General features: G+C 36.8%; 2 protein-coding genes across 2 annotated transcripts; one reads left to right on the top strand and one right to left on the bottom strand.

The window, feature by feature from the left end:
• Positions 1 to 3,265: 3,265 nt before the first annotated feature.
• LOC140236878 (RNA transcription, translation and transport factor protein-like) lies at positions 3,266 to 9,063 on the bottom strand. The gene is made up of 7 exons (XM_072316819.1): positions 8,997 to 9,063; positions 7,641 to 7,765; positions 7,066 to 7,165; positions 5,716 to 5,796; positions 4,785 to 4,936; positions 3,784 to 3,832; positions 3,266 to 3,439 (listed from the first exon to the last, which is right to left on the bottom strand). Exons 1-7 carry the CDS (start codon positions 9,061 to 9,063, stop codon positions 3,285 to 3,287), a joined length of 729 nt encoding a protein of 242 aa, XP_072172920.1. The 3' UTR covers positions 3,266 to 3,284.
• Positions 9,064 to 14,078: 5,015 nt separating this feature from the next.
• Positions 14,079 to 18,295, top strand: LOC140226903 (galactosylgalactosylxylosylprotein 3-beta-glucuronosyltransferase 3-like). Its single transcript, XM_072307334.1, has 4 exons — positions 14,079 to 14,450; positions 15,308 to 15,873; positions 16,621 to 16,917; positions 17,777 to 18,295. Exons 1-4 carry the CDS (start codon positions 14,162 to 14,164, stop codon positions 17,873 to 17,875), a joined length of 1,251 nt encoding a protein of 416 aa, XP_072163435.1. The 5' UTR covers positions 14,079 to 14,161; the 3' UTR covers positions 17,876 to 18,295.
• Positions 18,296 to 20,304: the final 2,009 nt, after the last annotated feature.

Below are 20,304 nucleotides of genomic sequence, written 5' to 3'. Positions count from 1 at the left end.
TGCCACAAAAAAGGCTCCAATTTGTGTGAAAATTTCATGCCACATATATATCATGTTTTACAGTACCTGGTATTCATTTCTCCTTTCTTTTCAATGCAAGGTATTGACAGCCCACTGGTAGCTTAAACACTCTCTTGTATAGACTTACAAGTGTGCAAATTATGCATGTATACAATTGAGGTGCAGTACACCATGCCTTACTCCAATCCTTTTGAGACTGAAGGTAGGGCAATGTTTCATGACAGTATTTGACTGAATCCATACATTATAAGTTGAATACGGAATACTTGAAATTACATAACACTAAGACTTCTATGAGTATTGGCACATGAGCAGGTCAACTTAGAAAAAGGTTGACTCTGCACTATCATTTTGTACACAAGTATGAATTACTTTTTTATGACCATACTGCTACTGGCTGATTGGAAAAAATAAGTACACTGTAAATAAATACATTGTACACACTGTTCTTTGATTCCATTTTGATCTTTTACCAGTGTACAGTATTCATTAACCAACACCAGAAACTCTAGCTTTTGTAGGAATATTTGTATTCAAAGGCCCAAATTCTCAAAGCTGGAATAACTATTCCGCGGAATAGTTATTCCGGGGAATAAGTTATTCCACCTTTGACAATAGATTCCGGGGAAGAAATTGCGTCATTTTACGTCACGAGGGCCTGATTTGAATAAGAGGCGTAATAAATCGGCGGAATATGCGGTGTAATAAAGTTATTCCACCTTTGAGAATTTGGGCCATAGAGTTAAGAGCTATCCCTTGCCTTGAAGTGTGTCAATCTACACCTGATGACCTTTTCACAACCACATTTAAATATGAAAGCCTTTATAATGCAAACTGGGGAGTTTTCTGTTGCAGCTACATTTGGGAAAATGGCATCTTAAAAATATAGAACAGTGACCTTTGACCTTGGCTTTTGAGTGATCACAGACTACTGGTATTATGTTCACAAAAATAATTGTGGACTTATTTCAACCAACTATCATCACCACTGTCTAGCGAAAGTACTGACTGAAAATGACACATTTTGTCGAAGTACAATGATTTTCAACCTTGTCCTTTGACCTTTTACAATTATTTCTATACTACAGCTGTACAGGTGTACTAAGTAGTTCTACCTTTCCTACCACATTGTTTTACCAGAACTACTGGACATTCCTGGCAAGGTTGAATTTGTAGCCAGAGTTCAGTAACCCTTGACCTTTGAGTTTGAGGGATTTTGCCTCACATCTAATCAGAGCATCTACACCACATGTGGAGCATGCCTGGACGAGGTACAAAGATATCCACTGCATGGCTTATCTTAATCACTAAACAAAACCTGGATAAGACAAACAGACAGACAGACAACTGAAAAACAAACATCTCTAGCACTCCTTATTTGGGACAGAGACACCAAAAGCAACACTCTCAACGTTTACTGCATGTACTGCACTTCAAAAAATAAATTCTGTAATACAGGAGTGCCAGAAGCATTTACGTTAGTAGGATCTATAAGTTACAGAAATTCAAAAATTTATTTCAATTTCATGAGGTCAACTACACAAAGTTTTGAAAGAAAAGCTTTCCCCAAAATCAGTCTATGACACACACATCTACACAGAAAAACTCTAAAATGATGTACTACTGTTTGTACATAATGGAAAAGTATATGCATCAAACAGAAATTGATAGTGATAATAAATTCATTGAACTTTAGATATAGAGTACCATGAGAAACAACTGTTCTCTCAAACGCAATCATCTTTTATCACTACAAACTACAGCCAAATTTTGAGTTGCCAATTTGGTGACAGGGAGGTCAATAACCTGACAACGGAGAGAAAAAAAAAATGGTTCAGCACAGTCAAAAATCATTAATGCGAGCACTGCAACTGCAGATTTTGCATCTGTGCAGAGTCAACTTTGGCATGGCCTTCCATGAGTTCACATCATGTGAGGTTAGTCACACTTTAGAAAATACTTTGTATAGCAAGGAAACTAGTGTATAAGCTGTCATTTTTGCGTACAGATATTTTCGCAAATTGACACCAACGGTACTGGAAATGCACAATTACCTTAGTGCAATGCGACATTTTGACGTGTTGTTAAATTCACAATCCAACTGTGATTCACAAAATTCACAAAAATTAAACCCTCGCGAAGATAACAGCTTATACAGAACAAATGTCAACCCGATTATAGCACTGTCACCTGTGCACGAATACTGTGTATGAATTTAGATATCACATCCCAGAACATGCTAGTTCCTTCGATATATTTTCAAAATGTATACATGGCTTAACTGTACATTCTCTTTTTTTAACCCAATATGCCACTGGGGTGCCAGCTACGTTTGTTCGTCACAATATTGCAATGTCTGCTTTCCCGAGCAAGACCAACGACTTTAAATGTGTAGCAAATAAAACATATTTTTCAGTTATTCACATTCAAGTCTTCACGGTGAAGAGAACCTGTTACATCTGAAGAGAAATTGGGAGATTTTGACATTGCAACTACAAATTCATCACCAGTCATCTAAAGCAAACCTTCATGCTTGATTATGCTTTCTGACATATGGCCATGAAAGTAGACTTGACAGCCTTGAGAGAAAAAAACAAAAAAACAAAACACAGAAGTATGCATGCAGAAAGCATAAAAATAGTGATCATGTAAGCAGAAGTGAGCTGAATTACATAGCAAACACGATACATCAGTGGGAAAACATCACACCTGATAGTTGTTGTCATCTGGATAAATGAAATCAACTTGCCACATCATATGACTTAAGCCTTCAGATATGCCTATGCAGATCACTGTAAACTTTCCCCCACAGATCACAGTATATCTACACGTACTTGCACTGGCATGTGAAAAACTTGGGGGCGCATTCCTGACATCTACGTCGTAGTGTAGCGACACTACATGCAAGTCTCCCTTTCAGAATGTAAGCAAGTCAATCCATGGGTTCCAGAGCATGACGCATTTCCCATCTGAATGTTTTGTACTTTGGTGCTGCCCCAATGTCCTACTGAGCAGAGCCTTTCATCTCCTCAGTGAATGCAAATATGGTCAGTTAGGGAATCCTTCTGAGCAGAAACCGCACTCTCTACAGGAGGGAGTACAGCAAGATGGAATAATCCTGTGAATTCTGGACACCTCCGCAAAACAAAAATGAAAATAAAGCAAGTTCCTGACAAGCATGCATTTAATTTCTCCTTCCAATCCATTCCTTTTTTGCTTTTGCTCTCGTGAAATGTGAATGCCGCAGCGAGGATGAGTCGGCGTTACCGTCCTACCTTGCCCAGTCTCTGGTCTGTCTTGGGGTCAGCAGTGATGGACTGGACTGCCACTATAGCCTCGTTGATTTTGGTCTGGAGGTCACGGAGCTCATTGATGTGTAATAGACGCAATATTCTGCCAGCATCATTCAGTATTTGATCTAAAGGGTGGAAGAAATTCGTCATTGTGAATTTGGTGAGTCTTTTTTCAACACTCTATAGAAATAAAACCTAAAGATAACAGGAAGATAAAGACTTATTTTGCATAAAAAGCAAATTTCATGAGATATATCAAGCAGTATCACTAAATCACTGTTTCAGTAATGATTACAAATTGTGTGAGGTTTAATACTACTTAATAAGAACACTATGAACCCCAGAAAATTCCATCTGACATTCAACAAATTATAGTCACACCCAACAGACAGCATGCTGAGAATGTAGTGGTCATTACTACTGGGGTGGGCACTATTGCGATCTTAATTGGGGAAAAGTTCTGTCTTACCTTTGGAATCAAAGCCTAGTTCATAGTCACTCAAGTTGATAGCAACACCCTGGTGGAATGAAGAAGAAAGGGGGAAAATTTAAGAATTCATTCAATCAAACATGCTTTGAATAGCTGAACTAATGTAACTAATATGCAAGATAAAAGTGAGACATTGTTGTAGGATCAAATGCAGACATATATAAATAGTAATGATTATCTGAGCCACATCTGTCATTCATACTCCTGCACTGAAACGCAAGCTACACGTTGTTCCAATGGTATCAAAAGAAGAACATGCAATAGCTAATCATAAAGCCTTTATATTTCATTCAAGCTCGTAGAGAATCTGGAACACTCATTTGTCCTGGCTGCTCCCCCAAAATGGAGAAGCATTGCCATTTCCTAGAATCCCTTTCGACTTCATGCGTCCTGGTTGAGGAAAATGAAAGTCCTCACTGCAACAAGGGGCATGGTATTACATCTGAACAACAAAATCAAATCAATAGGACACTAGGATTTCTTGGGAAAACTACAACAGCATAAAGGACACATTATTATTATTGCATTGGTAAAAGGAGAATCAATGAGAAGAAAACACACGGTTAAGATCGTACAGAGGCTGAATACTACTGACCTTGCTGCTTCTTTCTTGTTTGTAGCAAGAAAAAGAAAAAAGATGCTGAAAACTGTTTTTCCAAAAGTGGTGAGCCAATAAACTGAAATGAAGTCAAGAGGGCCTTTTTTCTTTCTTGTTGAAAGAAAAGTATGTAGCAATTTTCAGTGTCTATTTCAGTGTCTATAACATACATTATCAATCACTGGGGCACACCATGCTTCTTACAGTTTGCTACAACAACTGCCCACATGTGATCACTCATGAAGACTGCAGGTAACTTTAATAAAAAAATGACAAATTTAGAGACATTTTCAACTTAGAAATTAGAGACTGCGCGTGGAGATAAATTCTGCTGGAATGCAGAATAGGAGTAGCTGAGATTAGAGCAACATTCTCTTCCTACCTCCTCCAGAACGCCTGCCTGGGCCTCCTCGGAGAGCCGCTCCTTGATGAGGAGGCTGATGGCCTCCAGTGTGACAACTGGGTCAACGTGGCGTGGAATATTCAGCAGGGCACACAGAGATACCAGACCTGCCTTGACGTCTGGACTGGAGACTAACGGACAATCAGAGGGATGAAAATCACATTGTCATTATTGACTAATTAACATGTAATGGCACTATAGATACTTATGAAAGGTCCTGTTTACATTTGGGAGCAGTGATTCAAAAAATGTTCAAGATATCATATTTGATGCACATGTGTAGTTCTGTTGTATCACAAAACATCCTACCTAATAAAATTTTTGCAATAAAGCCTAAGATATGAGATATCAGTATTTTTCTCAATAAACCATAATTGTTGATGGTTTAGTCTGGAAACATTTCTATCATAACTACTGTTCACATTTTGTGTATTTAACAATACTTAACATCGATTATACGTAACAGACTCAAATTTTCACAGTGGTTGTTTCTATCCCTAACTCACATTCTAAAACTACTTTAAAGCACTAATGCAGGGTTTTTGTTTCATCTGCAAATGGTAAATTATGCCTTTAATATGCATGCACTGATGCACATATAGCCACTGCCATACATTTGGACATGATTTCTTTCAAGATAAGTGGATATACAATCATCACGAAGACTCAGCGCTTACATATACTATTTTTCATATGAAATAATACTTTGCAGCAAGGTGCAATATTGCATTATTTCACACTTCTTCTCTGCAGCCCAAATTAGTCATGTGATATTACAAGAAAAAAAAAATTTTTAGTCTACGATGTAAGAATCTGAAGTTTGGTAGAAGCTTGTGGCGCTATGTTTTTAAGTCTATTTGCCTCACATATCTGAATTCATACAACTTTATCTCTGTATCAGAAGCCTCACCATCAATTCCAGCAAAGGGATCATCTGCTACCACCCCCGGTGAACTTTGACCTCCGACCGGTAAACTCTTATACACTTGAACTGAAAGAAAGGGGAGAAAGACATGACTATGTGTAAATTTGGATTGTATGATATGTTAAGTGTTCAATTCATAAACGCAAGCCTACAAAATATTTCTCATTATAAACCTCATTTGATGAATCCTCGATTCTGATTGGTCAAACGTGCACTCAATAGTTTTTTTTTGCTATACTGCCCAGCAATCAGCACGCAGTTTTCAAGATGCGTGTAAGTATTTTTTTGTGTACTTATTATATTTTAGCTTACAGTGAAATTAAACTTTACATAATTTCTCTGACCAGTAGCACAAAATATCCATTTCAATGTCTAATTTAGCATAAATATCTTGAATTAAAGGGACTGTACAGTACTGGTTGAGATGCGGGAGTCATGTTTTGAACATTCCTAAGTGAGATAATGAAAAGCCTCTTATGAAATATGAAAGAGCATGTAATTTCAAGAAGGATTCAACATTTATTTGATAAAAATTGGTTTTCAAATGGCTGAGATATCCAAAAAAGTGTTAATAATAAAAGGCGACATGCCACAACTTTATTAGGATCTCTTTGTTTCACCTTGTTTTTGGATATCTCAGCCATTTCAAAACCGATTTTCATTGAATAAACTTTTGATACCCCTTAGAACTGCATGCTCTTTGACATCTCATAGAGTAGTTTCTGAATATCTCGCAATACGTTAAAAGCTAAATCCTCAACTCGACCAGAACTGTACACACCCTTTAAGTGAGATGGTGTATCTTTAGAGATATATCAACCGCTTCTTTTCAGGTAAAATTTAAAACTATTTGCCCCGATGTGATTTCTCTACAGAAATGTTGAGAAATCATCTCTGGGCAAATGTTTTTAACCATGCCCCTCAAAGTAGTTGATTTTTTGTCCTTTTTTTACACTATGATTTCTTATTTGCAAGAAGATCAGAAATACTACAGTATTGGCACATTTATGTTGGGCTGTCATTATAAAGAGACAGAATTTTGGGGGCATTTAAGGATAGAATTTACTATGAGCACTCATTTCTGGAATATCTTGTATGATGAGAAAATGGCATCGATAGCAATGCAAAATTTTCATATACATGTACATTTATTTGTGAGAGGCAAGATTTGTGAAATCAAAATGGCCATGACAGTTTTGGTTTACACAATATGCATTGGATGCCAGTGGCAATTTGTCAAAATTTCATACCACCAAAAAGGCTGTTGGTTCCAATTCTGAAAAATTTCATGCCGCAAAAATTTCTTGCGTAACATCTTGTCATTCTTGTAATCACCTTTTTCTCCATACTCCAATCTTACAGCATGGCCCAGGAGCCAATCACACACTGCTAATCTGTCACTTCCATCCAGTGGACACTGCAGATCTTGAATGTACTGAAAGATGAAAGCATAAATATCTTGCAATGACTTACTGCACCAGAGTCATCCCATTGAAGGGTTTGGGGAAACAGGAAGAACTCAATCGTCAGTCCAGCAAAATGAAGATTGTTAGTTACAGTGATAAGTTGACAAACACTAATGCTGCACATATTGTATATCAAAATTGACAAGACAGATTTTATGTCAAATTTGATATCTTAGCCCCTGTTCAGAGATCAATACAAGAGCATAAGTGCTTGAAAAGACATTGAACAGAAATCATAATTTGATAGAATAAGATCACACATTTCATGCAAGCATTATCTACCACCTTTTCTTTTCATAGTTATTCTCTATCCATTAGGCCTACAAGTAAAACTTTCAACTTGCACCCTACAGAAGTGTTAGACTTCAGGTTTACATTTCTCACATTGATATCTATATCACTGCTCACACACAACTTTATGCAATATATTTGAATTAGCATTACCTTGGCAAATGCCTTGGGCCACTGCATGCTGCTTTTACTGCGGAGTTCAGCTCGGTCCTCAATCTTGTACAACCTGATTTTCTGATCTTCCAACCACTCAATGAGATTTCGCCAGACATTTTCATCTTACATGGATAAGACAGGAAAGGAACATGAAAACACAAAGAGAATGAATGATTAAGAAAAGCATTTAAGTTCAACTAAATGCTTCATGCCAAAACTGTCTGAAATGTCTGAGAGAGTACAAGCCTGTAGGATTTACATAAATGTATGTACCTGATTTTAACAACGTGCTGATACATATTAACCTAGACTGCATGCATATATGAAAAATTGAAAGATGTTGGCAATGGTCACTGGAACATGTATCAAAATATCATATTTTGCAAGGATAAAGTTTTGTGAAATGTCAGGCAATTGGAAAGGCAATATCACGAGTGGCTGAATTTGTGATTTAGAACCACATTGAAAGAATGATAAAGAATTACTATGCCTTTTAGAGAGAAATGTGAGCATTTTCCCACTTTGACTGATATACAAGCACAATGCATTTGTGCTACATTGGGCAATATTTTTGTGAATTGTTAGTTTTGCAAGGATTGGTCAACAAGTAATGAAACCAACCACCATTGAAAACATGGTAAAGTCTAAACATATAAAAGTCCCCTTATTTCTTTATCTACAAATGTATGCAGTCACCTGCCACTTACCATTTGAAATTTTCATGTAAACTTTGAAAATTGTGAGACATCTTCAGTGAGACGTATCACTGAATTGACAGAATGAGTGAATAGTCATGAATCACGGCGAAGAGTAAGATAACACCTGCATTTCCATTTGGTCACTAAGCCTAAGTAAAGCTGTACACCAATATGTCAAGTCACACAAGTGCATTGCCGAGCACGGTACTGCACATGAGACAGGGAGATACTAAAGAAGGAGATGAAACAAGAGTCTCTCCATTGTACACGTACCCATACACAGTCCCGCGGAGAAGTCATGTGCTCGATAGCAGGTGTTTATAAATTGCTTTGACAAAAGACATTTCTGTGTAAGTCAAGTGTGCACCACCATTCCTCAATCACAACAAAACCTTGACTGACAAGTATGTCTAATTCCGCGAAAAACTTCTCATTTATAGTAATGACATTTGCTGGGTCAGTTTTTCGCTTCTTAGACAGACACCATTGATACATACGCCATTGTGACGGTTTCCACCGTTCTGGCTGAAACGCAACTTCGACCCAGTTCCCCCGCATAAAAATGGTTATTATTAATTATTTTTCTCCAGCTTGGTTTTCAAACCAATCTGGAAAAAAATATATACAGGATTAATCAGTACACATTTCGACTCACCTCTTCCACTGTTTCCTCCTGTTTTCTGGTTGTTTCCTCCACTTCTTTGCAGCACTCCCCAATTCATCGCCGCCTTCATTTGAAAAATGACCGCACGAACGTCTATGGCATGCCAAATGCTCATTCACAATATTACGATGTTAAATTTAGAGCTTGAACAACTTACTAGTACTTTAGTCAATAAACCTAAGTGTACCGATATAGTGATTGTATGGAGCATTCGGCTTGCCATATAGACGTTCGTGCGGTCATTTTTCAAATGAAGGCGGCGATGAATTGGGGAGTGCTGCAAAGAAGTGGAGGAAACCAAAAAACAGGAGGAAACAGTGGAAGAGCTGAGTCAAAATGTTTACTGATTAATCTTGTACCAGGTGTATATTTTTTCTAGATTGGCTTGAAAACCAAGCTGGAAAAAATAATAATAACCATTTTTATGCGGGGGGAACTGGGTCAAAGTTGTGTTTCAGCCAGAACGGTGGAAACTGTCGCAATGGCGTGTATATCAATGGTGTCTGTCAAAATGTTTACTGATTAATCCTGTAATAGCCTGTATATATATATTTTTTTCCAGATTGGTTTGAAAACCAAGCTGGAAAAAAAAAAAAATAATAACCCTTTTTATGTGGGGGGAACTGGGTCAAAGTTGCGTTTCAGCCAGAACGGTGGAAACTGTCGCAATGGCGTATGTATCAATGATGGTGTCTGTCTAAGAAGCGAAAAACTGACCCAGCAAATGTCATTACTATATTAAAATGAGAAGTTTTTCACGGAATTAGACATAAAATTCTACTTGTCGGTCAAAACAAAACCAAGCAAGCAGTAGTTCACTGTCCTTTCAACATTTTTAGAAGCAATTATTTAGTCATACCATTGTTGGTATTTTTATTGATTAGAATCTATTTAAAACAGGTCAAGCGATCAAAAATAAATAAAAAATTGTAACGTTAGACTCTAACGTTAGTTCGTAATACCGGTAGGCATATGGCCCAAATTAACTGTAAAACATAATCACGTAGAAACACGGATATAACTAGTATAGTAAGGGTACTAGGTCTCGCGCAGGGACCTAATGATCGCGCATAGCGTAACTGCGTATAGCAAGCGATATTACGCGTAGGACTAAGCGCAAAATTTGCCGATACGCCCATGGAATAAACATACCTGACTTACCGCTCAACATGAGAAGGAAGCAGGTAAGAAATTTTGATTTCCAACAAATTTTCCACTAAATTTCCAATTTTTTACCTTGTACAAACCTACCTTCCCTTAAAATCTGTTCTAAGGATGTTGTAGCCTAGACGTGTCGTCTCGCTTGTCTCGTTCGTAGTCGATAGAATTCGTAATTTGTTCGATCGATCGTTTACCACGTGACGTCATTATACACAAGAACAATGTATGCTGCCAGCTACGCTGAAATACTGTTAATAAATGTTGTTTTAAGTCAAATTTTAACACAACGATTATAATATTACAAAGGAATAAATATTTCAGTCTATCGAAGTTGAAGTGTGATTTCAATTTGAATTTGCTTGTGATTTCTTGCGCTAACTTGTGATATATTTGAGACAGGGGAGGGCCATAATGATACTGAAGAAAACAAATTAGATGAGAGTGTGACAAATGGGTGACGAAAATGAGAGGGTGACGAACGGGTAAGCACACACACAAGTACACACACACACAAAAAAAAAAATATATGTTCATATTTTACTATTTTCCATTTTATATTACGTGTATATTATTGGTTAAAGTGATTAGAAATATTGTAAGAAAACTTTATAAATGAAAATCATTAACGATTATGAAAATATCAATGATGAAAATAATGATAATAAGAATGATAAAATGATGATGTTGGTGGAAGTGATAATAATAATAATGAAAATGATAATGATGATGATGATGATTATGATGATCGATGATGGTGGTGGTGATAATAGTAATAATGATAATTTTAACAATAATAATAATAATAATAATTATAATAATAACACATATAATAATAATAATAATAATAATAATAATAATAATAATAACAATAATATACACAAGTTAGGTAAAACTGCTGTTGCTTAACAGGGACAAATTTAATATAAAGTGAAAAAATATTCTACGGAAGCCGGAGCACGTTACAGCCGCAGAAGTGCAGACACTTTCACGCATGAAACTACAGAGGGCAGCTGCGCGATCTTTACATACCCCGAGAAATTGAACGCAGAAAAAAAAGTCCGACATACAAACGGCAACAGCGCACTACTCCGTCATCGTATCATCAGGAGATTCTGGAAGGTGATTTTTCTGCATTTTCGTGATATTCATTGGGAAATTCAGGTACAATTATGGAATAACTTCTATTATAAGAGCATTTCAAATTTTCGTGCGCGATATCTAGACCCCTCAACCATACGTAGCCAATCACATAATCCGAAAGATTGCACATTCATATAAGATAGACAAGGCTAAGGTTACCAGTATTATTCTGGTCACCTACCGGAATTCGGTCACTTATCCCTAATCACAAGCCAGTGAATTCTATTGTCACAACACGTGCTCCGCACGGCGGCGTCTGGTCGGGCTATTTGATGGGGTCTACCATGGCTACATTTGTTTGCGTTATGCCATTTCCAACATCATTATGCACTTGTCGGACTACAGCCATTATGACGGCCCAGCGCCATCACACAACCAGCATCCAGCATATCTCACATCATCAGCATTCATTGCAGTTTGTCTGCTGCTTACCTGCAACATTAATGTTTGGTGACGGGTAGCTAAGAGCTTGCAACTTCCGTCGAAACATGATTCCCGGTGAGAAATGATGTGCAGTTAATATAATGCACGTTTTATCTGACGTGAGGATGGCGGTCTGGTATCGTACTGCTGCGCGCAAAAAAAAAGCCCAACAACATGAAAACGTGTCGGGTCGGGTTCGCGAGGTCAGCGATTTAGGTCAGTGATAAAATGTGTCGATCGCGGTCACTGATGATCTACCTTAACAGCAAAACAGCAACTGCATTGCTGCAATGTACAACACAAGGCTTCCAGGGGAGCATTTCATGAAGCATTTTGTCCGACAAAGTTGTCGGACCAATTTGCTCTCAGCCAATAAGCTTGTAACAGTTTGTCAGAAAAATATCCGACCAAAACGCTTCATGAAATGCCCCCCAGATGTGGTTTTACATGGAGATCAACAGTGCTCCGAAGTGCAACGTGACGATCCCAACACTCCTTTCTCAGACTATAAGGTACATGAAAAACGTCAACAAAAGCATGAAAAACGACGACAACAACAATTAAACTTCGAAAACCTACAGCAACTCAAAATTTCAATCAAAAGGCACTAAACATGCCCATTTATAATTCCTATTACAGATTTCATCCAACAAAAAAAAAAAAAAAAAAAAAATGATAATAAAAAATCGATAATGTACCAGTACTTGGACATTGAATTGAGGGTACATCGAAGAGATAACACATCTCTTTTGGGAACGCGTGTTCATACAGCATGTGCATGAAAATTTTGACATTAAACGATCACTGCTAAGCCGACAGTTGAAAATGTATGAAATAAAGTTCAAAATGCATTCAAACAAATTCGTGCAAACACGTACATGTATTTACAAAAGTGTAAACATATATCACAATGACGTTATGAAACTTAATCAAATGGAATACCGATACTTAACTTTTATGCATATGGAATAGGGCATGAAAACTGCTTTTTTTTTTTCTTTTTCTTTTGCTAACCTGCTGGATTAGTACATTCGGATGATATGTGCCTGTCACATAAAGAGTAGAAAAAAGTGCAATACATGATCCAGTTATTTTTTTTTCTACTTCAATTTCAATTTATTTCAGCAACTTTTTTTTCAAGAATACAATGCACAAACGAAAAAAAATATATATATACAATGACATCATGGTAAAATGACATTTTCTAAGGAAGATTCGTTGGTTCTTTAGATGAATATCACAATTGCAGGTATACAGGTTGGGTATGAATTAATATTTTTATTGCATGAAAAAAAATATGAAAGGTTCAGTGAGGTCAGGGTCGGCACAAAGGAGGGGGGCGGCCAGGTATACTTTTTTATTCATAGCTGATGAAATCCGGAAGTGGCACCAGAAAATTGCACTGTAAAAGGCCTTTTTCTTTATTGATATCATCTTATTTGAGAACATTTAATTGATGAAATAAAGGATTAGTATTTCTTATAAAAGGTGGAATTTGTACAAATTCTCAAGGCCTTCTTTTTCCAAACAACACATCTTTTCAATTTGGATTTACCACAGTATGACGGCGGGAAATCAATACAGTCACCGCATGCATATAGGCTATTCCAGTGTAACCACCGTTACACACTTGAATATACAGTAGCAGGCTTACTGGCCTACAATATTAATATTATTATTGTACATACACTTACTGGGACACTAGGATGCAGTAGGCCTACGTTGTGATAAGCTTTGTTGTTGTGGGCAGGGTTAGGCCTACCTACGATTCTTGAAAGTGCAGCCTACTATTTTCCTACACGTCATTTGCTTCCGAAGTTGGTTCTTCAGCCTGCTTTGATAATATCATGTTTACTTATAAATGTCTTTTTCAAGATTTTGGCTTGTGCTTTTCGTTAGAATTATAAAGTTTCCTGTAAAAGGTAAACAAAGAAATCAATACAAAAAGAAGAAATGATTAAACCCAGTCCAGGCTTTTTTCAATAATTGAAGAAGGACGAATGGGTAGAGTAGAAGAGAAACTAGAAGAAGTAAAATGAATAATAATAATAATAATGATATCAATACAAATAATAGAAATACAAATACAAATATTAGATGATAATAATAATAGTAGCAGTAGTAGTTTTTAGTAGTAGTAATAGGCCATAGTAATAATAATAATAATAATAATAATAATAATAATAATAATAATAATAATAATAATAATAATAATAATAATAATAATAATAATAATAATAATAATAATAATAATAATAATAATAACTATAATAATAACTATAATAGTAATAATAGTAATGTTAAGAATACAGAAGAAGAAGAAGAAGAAGAAGAAGAAGAAGAAGAAGAGGAAGAAGAAGAAGTAAGAAGAACAGACAGAAAGCAAGAAAGAAAAAGGGAAGGAAGGAAGGAAGAAAGAAAAAGCGAAATGTATGCAGAAAAAGACAAATCCGAATATCGACGAGCAAGGGATCATGTGTGATAAAGGAGGGTCGGGCAGGCCCTACTACTGTATTCAACCTGAACACGTCCACGTAGACCGCGCGGTACTCGTCTGCTCGGAACGCTCTTTTTCGGTGGCTTTGTTCAGTTTGTCTAAGGATGCTGTCGTGACACAACTCTCAAACCGCAAAATGCGTCGAGTTTTACGAACAAGAGCGCTTTTTGCCGCTTATTTTCTCATATCTTCTGGAAGTATTCTTTGGCTGGTATCCACGTGTGGTACGTTGAAGCTTTTCATAAAGCGCTTTATACTCAAAACTCGACAGAATGAAGTGCCTGCTTAGATTACTCTGGTGTGTAGTCCCGAGTGCTCAAAGTCATGTTAGTTTATGAATGCACTATGAAGAGAATAGGTTTTTGCTTTTGTTGATGAGGTAACGTCTGAAACATCTTCCTATATGTTCAAGAAAGGTTGCTGAAGGGGTAGGATATACTGATAGTGTGAAAGGGAGTGGGTTGTAGGGAATAGCACTTTGAATTTGACATTGTCATGGTCATTTCCTTTCCAAATAAGCAAATTTTATTGTTGGGCACTGCACTGTCACACTTTATAATCTAGTCTAGGTAGAGTCTGTAGGTAATTCTTCAATGATGATAGAGGCATTGTCACGGCAGTTTGGTCTTACATATCACAATGTATCTCACAGACGTGTTACTCATGATATACTGAACACGATCTCCTATTAATATGCACAGTATTAAATGTGTGACACTCGAGATCTTTTTACATTACATACTGTATACACCATATACTTCGCGAGTCTAAATTTTCGCGAATTGAGACTTCCTAACAATTTCGTGAGTGGTTAAATTCGCAATCGTGGAGTCGTGTACTGAACAGAGAAATATGTACGCGTACGTCACATTCAAATTGGGATAAGAGTCAATATTTACGCGTGTTTTTAATTTCGCGAATAGCAGCTGACTCGTGAAATTCGCGAAACAAAAACCTCGCAAAATATTCGGCGTATACAGTACATGTATTCTACGTACTGGCAACTGCATGCATAGCCAAGTGATTTTTTATTTGAAAGTATGAATGAATTGTTATTGCTCTTTGCACTTTCTTTTGCCAGGAATAGGCTGCTTAGATTCTGTACAGGGTCATCAAAAGGACACAATGGCAGATTATTATAAAGAGGAACTGCAAAGGACTAGAAACAGTGCCAGACAGATGGAAAGAAACATGAAAAAAGTAATTGAAAAGCTAAACAGACAGTATCCGAGGGCTGCGGAAATAGTTGAAAAAACCTTGACCAATTCTACAGCTTCATTTCCAACAATTTATGCTATCACACCAACATACACCAGACCAGTGCAAAAGGCAGAGCTGACCAGACTCGGACACACATTCTCCCAGGTGAGAAATTTTCACTGGATCGTGGTGGAAGATTCTGAGCACAAAACGCGCCTTGTGGCAAACTTCCTGGCAAATTGTGGCCTTAGCTACACCCACCTGCATGTGAAGACAATGGATGAGTACAAGCTGAAGGAGAATGAGCCAGCTTGGAGGAAACCACGTGGGGTTGATCAGAGGAACATCGCCATCGATTGGATTGTGGAGAATGTGAGAGAGAAGGAAGCAGGCATTGTCTACTTTGCAGACGACGACAACACATACAGTCTGAAGCTATTTGATGAGGTAGGACAGCGAAGCATTTGGATGCAGGATACATGCTTAACACAATCATAGGCGACAGGCCAAAAGAGAAAATCCGACCGAAGTCGTCTGCTGAAACCCATAAATGACATTGAACATGCCTCAGACCGCTATGAAATATTTTGCTCATTGAATTACTGTAGATCAAAACACAAATTATGTTTCAGAGAAAGAAAATGTTTGAATGAAGGATTCCAGTTCCATGTTTGTTTTTGTTTTTGTTTTTGTTTTTGTTTATAGGTTGTTCCCGCATTAGGTGAAAGCTAGATTTGGTACAGTAGTGAATATCATTTTCATGCAGGCAGTCGTGACTGAGAATACTGAAAAACTGATTACTTGTCATAGTGTCCTTAATTGTATAAGAATTCCTCTTAAGAATTTGCGATGTGGTATCATTTAATTGCCTAAGATGTATGGAGATTTCTGAATCTTATAGGAAAATAATGGAGAAGTAGTAATTTGATGTCTGTAAGCTGAAAATAATTGATAGTGGCATATCTTAGTGACTAATACTGTTTTGATTGTTGATCAATCTATTCAGCCCTACTATCACAGAGAGGAGAGAATATTTCATTATTTCTTTCATTCAAGTATTTCATGCTTATATGTGGCCACCTAGTGGACCAATAGTGATGTAGACTCTATACTTTGAGAACTAAATCTGTATGCATGTGTGTATGTTTCTGTTTTGTTCATTCAAAATGTCATTTTGCATTGCTTTGGTTTCAGATGAGAACAACTCAAAAGGTCTCTGTGTGGCCCGTGGGATTGGTGGGTGGACTACGCTTTGAGCGGCCCATTGTCGACAAACAGGGCAAGGTTTCGTCATGGTATGTGGTGTGGGAACCCGACCGGCCATTTGCCATGGACATGGCGGGATTTGCCATCAATCTCCGGTTGTTCCGCCAGCAGCCTCACGCCAGGTTTGACATCACTTCAAAGAGAGGCTACGTGGAGACTTCTCTTCTGACGCAGCTGGGTATCACAAAGGATGATCTGGAACCAAAGGCAGACATGTGCACAAAGGTACAATATTTTGTTGTTTTTTTTTTGTTCTTTTTTTCATGTGCTGATGGTAAGCAGGAATTTGAGAGTTCAGATTTTTGATCTGATTTCAGACTTTTTTAGCTCTGCCCAAAACACACTTTTCAAACTTTTTTCCTCTCCAAATGCATTGAAATGTTCACATTTTATGTACTTCAGACTTTTTTTCGCAAGTTTCAGATTTTCTTTTTAAAGACTTTTTTTTTTCTGTGAGCTCTCTCACACCCCTGGGTAAGGTTAATGTCTTTTTCTCATCTCTCTGTATGATGTTTGCTGTTTTAAGCTATGCTTTGACCTGTGTTTTTTTCAGAGATCAGCTGAATTACCTTGATAGGATATCATTCATTATTAACCATATCAGACATCTGAGCAGGGCAACTTTAATTATTGTAAATTGCCTAATGTCTATGTTTTCCCTCTTTGGAATGAAATTGAAGATATGATTTAGATACTAGTACATTAAATGTCAATATATTCAAGTTTGTTCTAGATGTCTGATTTGGATAATGATAGTAATATGGACTGGCTACTTTCTGGGGGTACAACATTAATTGCCTTCACTAGAATCGTATTGCCCTCGTCTTCGATTGGGACAATACAATTCTAGTTCAGGCAGAGTGAATGTTGTATTCCATTCAAGGCCAGTCCACATCATATAGATGCATGCAATTCCAACTATACTGATATATTTCGTATAGATGATAGACAAAAAAAAAATGTGTATATGTAAAGAGAATGAGGATTTATTGTGTCAATGAGTGCAAGTCTCGTTTCTATTGAAAGTTAGAAAGAAAAAATGGAAAGAGCTTAAACAATTGCACCTCTTCTGTTTCATCAACAGGTACTTGTGTGGCACACGAGAACAGAAAAGCCGAAGTGGAAACAGGAAGATAAATTAATTGCAATGGGTAAGCCTTCAGACCCAAGGATAGAAGTATAGTGATGGCAGAGGCCTTCAGCAGGGAACATGTAGCTATGATAAACAGTAATGATATTGACAGTGTTGATGATAAAATTTATGATTATAAGATTGATAGAGATGGCTGTGATGATGATGATGATGAAGTAATATAAAAATGATCATAATCATTTTCACATCATTATGATATTTATATATTGTAATAAAGTATCTTGTTGTACATTGCATTTGTCAGCAAGTGAAAGTCTTCAGTTAGAGGGTTAGAAAGAAGATGAAAGGTACATTGATAGGATTTCAAACTGACATTGTAATTTCTAAGCAAAATTTCAGAAATTCTTGTTTAGAGCAGTTAGAGGACAAATTCACCTTTGTTGTGGATTGAGAGAATATAGCAATATTGGTAGAACACATTAGCAAAAGTTTGAGGTAAATCAGAAAATCTGTTCAAAAGTTATGAAATTTCAAAGTTTCAGTGCCGCCCTCACTGGATGAGAAGACTGCTACAACTTGTGATGTCACATGCGTTAAACGATGTAAAGGAAATGTAAAGAAACTTCATCATATTGTCACTTTTCTCACATAATGAAAGACCACTTGACTTGCCTCTCTTACAATGATATTACCCTTGACATATATCAATAATAAGTCGATGGAATGTGAACTTTATTCAAAATATGAAATTTTGCAGAACTTTGTTTATTTTTCCTTACAAAGGTGTATATCATTCTACCCATGGGACATCACAAGCTGTAGTAGTCTTCTCATCCAGCAGTGACTGCACAGAAACTTTAAAATTCATACTTTTGAACAGATTGTCCAATTTTCCTCAAACTTTCACCGATGTGTTCTACTAATATTCCTGCATTCATTTAATCTGCATGTGTATTAAGGTGAACTGGTCCTTTAATGTTGTTATTGAAATACAGGGTACAGTGACTTTGGCATTGTTCAATAACAGAAAGAGGGCATCACATACAATGTACACTCCATCACAAGATATACCATACCTGGCAAGTGTAATCAGGATTCTTTCTTGATCATTTGTATCATATACCAGAACAATGCAAAACCAAACACATCTTAGTCGAAACATGACAGAACTTTTGTGAGTCACTGAAAGAAGAAGGTTCAAGAAAGGAGGAAACGTGATAGATACATCACAGATAGAGCAGTACTGTACATGTGATTTAAATCAACCACTCTTCACTTAATATTACACAAGTTCTTCTGATGAAGAAAGCATGCATGTTTACCCAAGTGGTATACTCATGGAAGTGACAACTGTTAACTCATTGACCAAACACGTGCAATAGATTGTTGTCATGTGAACATGTTTGCATTACCATGGTGCTTGACGTAGTAAGAGTTTGTTTGCGTAGGGAGCTTTAGATTTTTGCGACATGAGCGTTAGAGGAAAAAAAAAAAACCTGTTCTTGGCATGCGCACGACCACTCATCAAAATTGATCTTGCGTTGTCTGAGTTTTCACAACAGTTCTGGACCACTTTAGCATCCGTTCATATCCATAATGCAGAGAGCTACTTGATGCAGTGATCGTATGGGGGCGCCATTTTACTTTGTATAGGCTGCATCTTCTCAAAATTTAAAGCTACTTTGCAACAAGATGCAGGGAGACTGGAGAACGGCAAATGCAATCATCGTCTTAACATATGCATCGCAAATCTAAAACTCCCTACTATTGATGAAATGACTGTAAATAAGCCTAGAAGAGATTTACTCTTGCATTTCTTTGACTATTTTTTGTCTCATTCATCTCAGTCTTCCAGCCATGTGTTTAGCAAGTGTCATCTAAGTTATTGGCAAGTTTGACGTATTTCTGCAGTTTGTGTTGAAGAAATGCATATTCACTGATACACTATGTGGATTATGCACACATTATGTCTGAAGTCATCACTTCTCATGGTACATTGAAGCAAGGAAGTTCAAGAGATGGAGGTAGAGTTGGCCATTATGTCATTCAAAAGAGCTATCAGTGTTCTGTAATGTACAATGAATTCCACAGGTACATTTCTGCCTTGATGATTATGGTTCAATGCCACCATCTTTCTGAGCAACCTGAATATTAATTTTTAATCCTAACATAATATTGTATAGTTATATTTTGCTTGTTTATATATCAATGAAACAAAAAACAATGTAAACCAAAGTCAATCCAATCCCAAACTACATGTGCAAAAGTGTAAATCTGAGCTGTATGTTGTGAAAGTGTTTGAAACTGCAGCCTCTTGCCAAGCCGATTTTATCACTTTTCTCATTATTCCTTGCAAGTGAAACTACACTTGTAATATGGTACAATCTTCACGTTTAGTTGTTGTTGTTTTTTTGTAAATTGATAAGTCAGATTAGTGTCCAGATGTGTCACAGTTGAATAATTTTGATTTCTATTTCAGCAATATTTTGCATAATTTCTATTTGTGCATCTCCCATATC

The sequence above is a fragment of the Diadema setosum genome, chromosome 1, assembly GCF_964275005.1.
Source record: "Diadema setosum chromosome 1, eeDiaSeto1, whole genome shotgun sequence".
NCBI classification, from domain to species: domain Eukaryota; kingdom Metazoa; phylum Echinodermata; class Echinoidea; order Diadematoida; family Diadematidae; genus Diadema; species Diadema setosum.
Note: the sequence above shows the minus strand (reverse complement) of the source record. Positions and strands in the feature narration are given on the sequence as shown.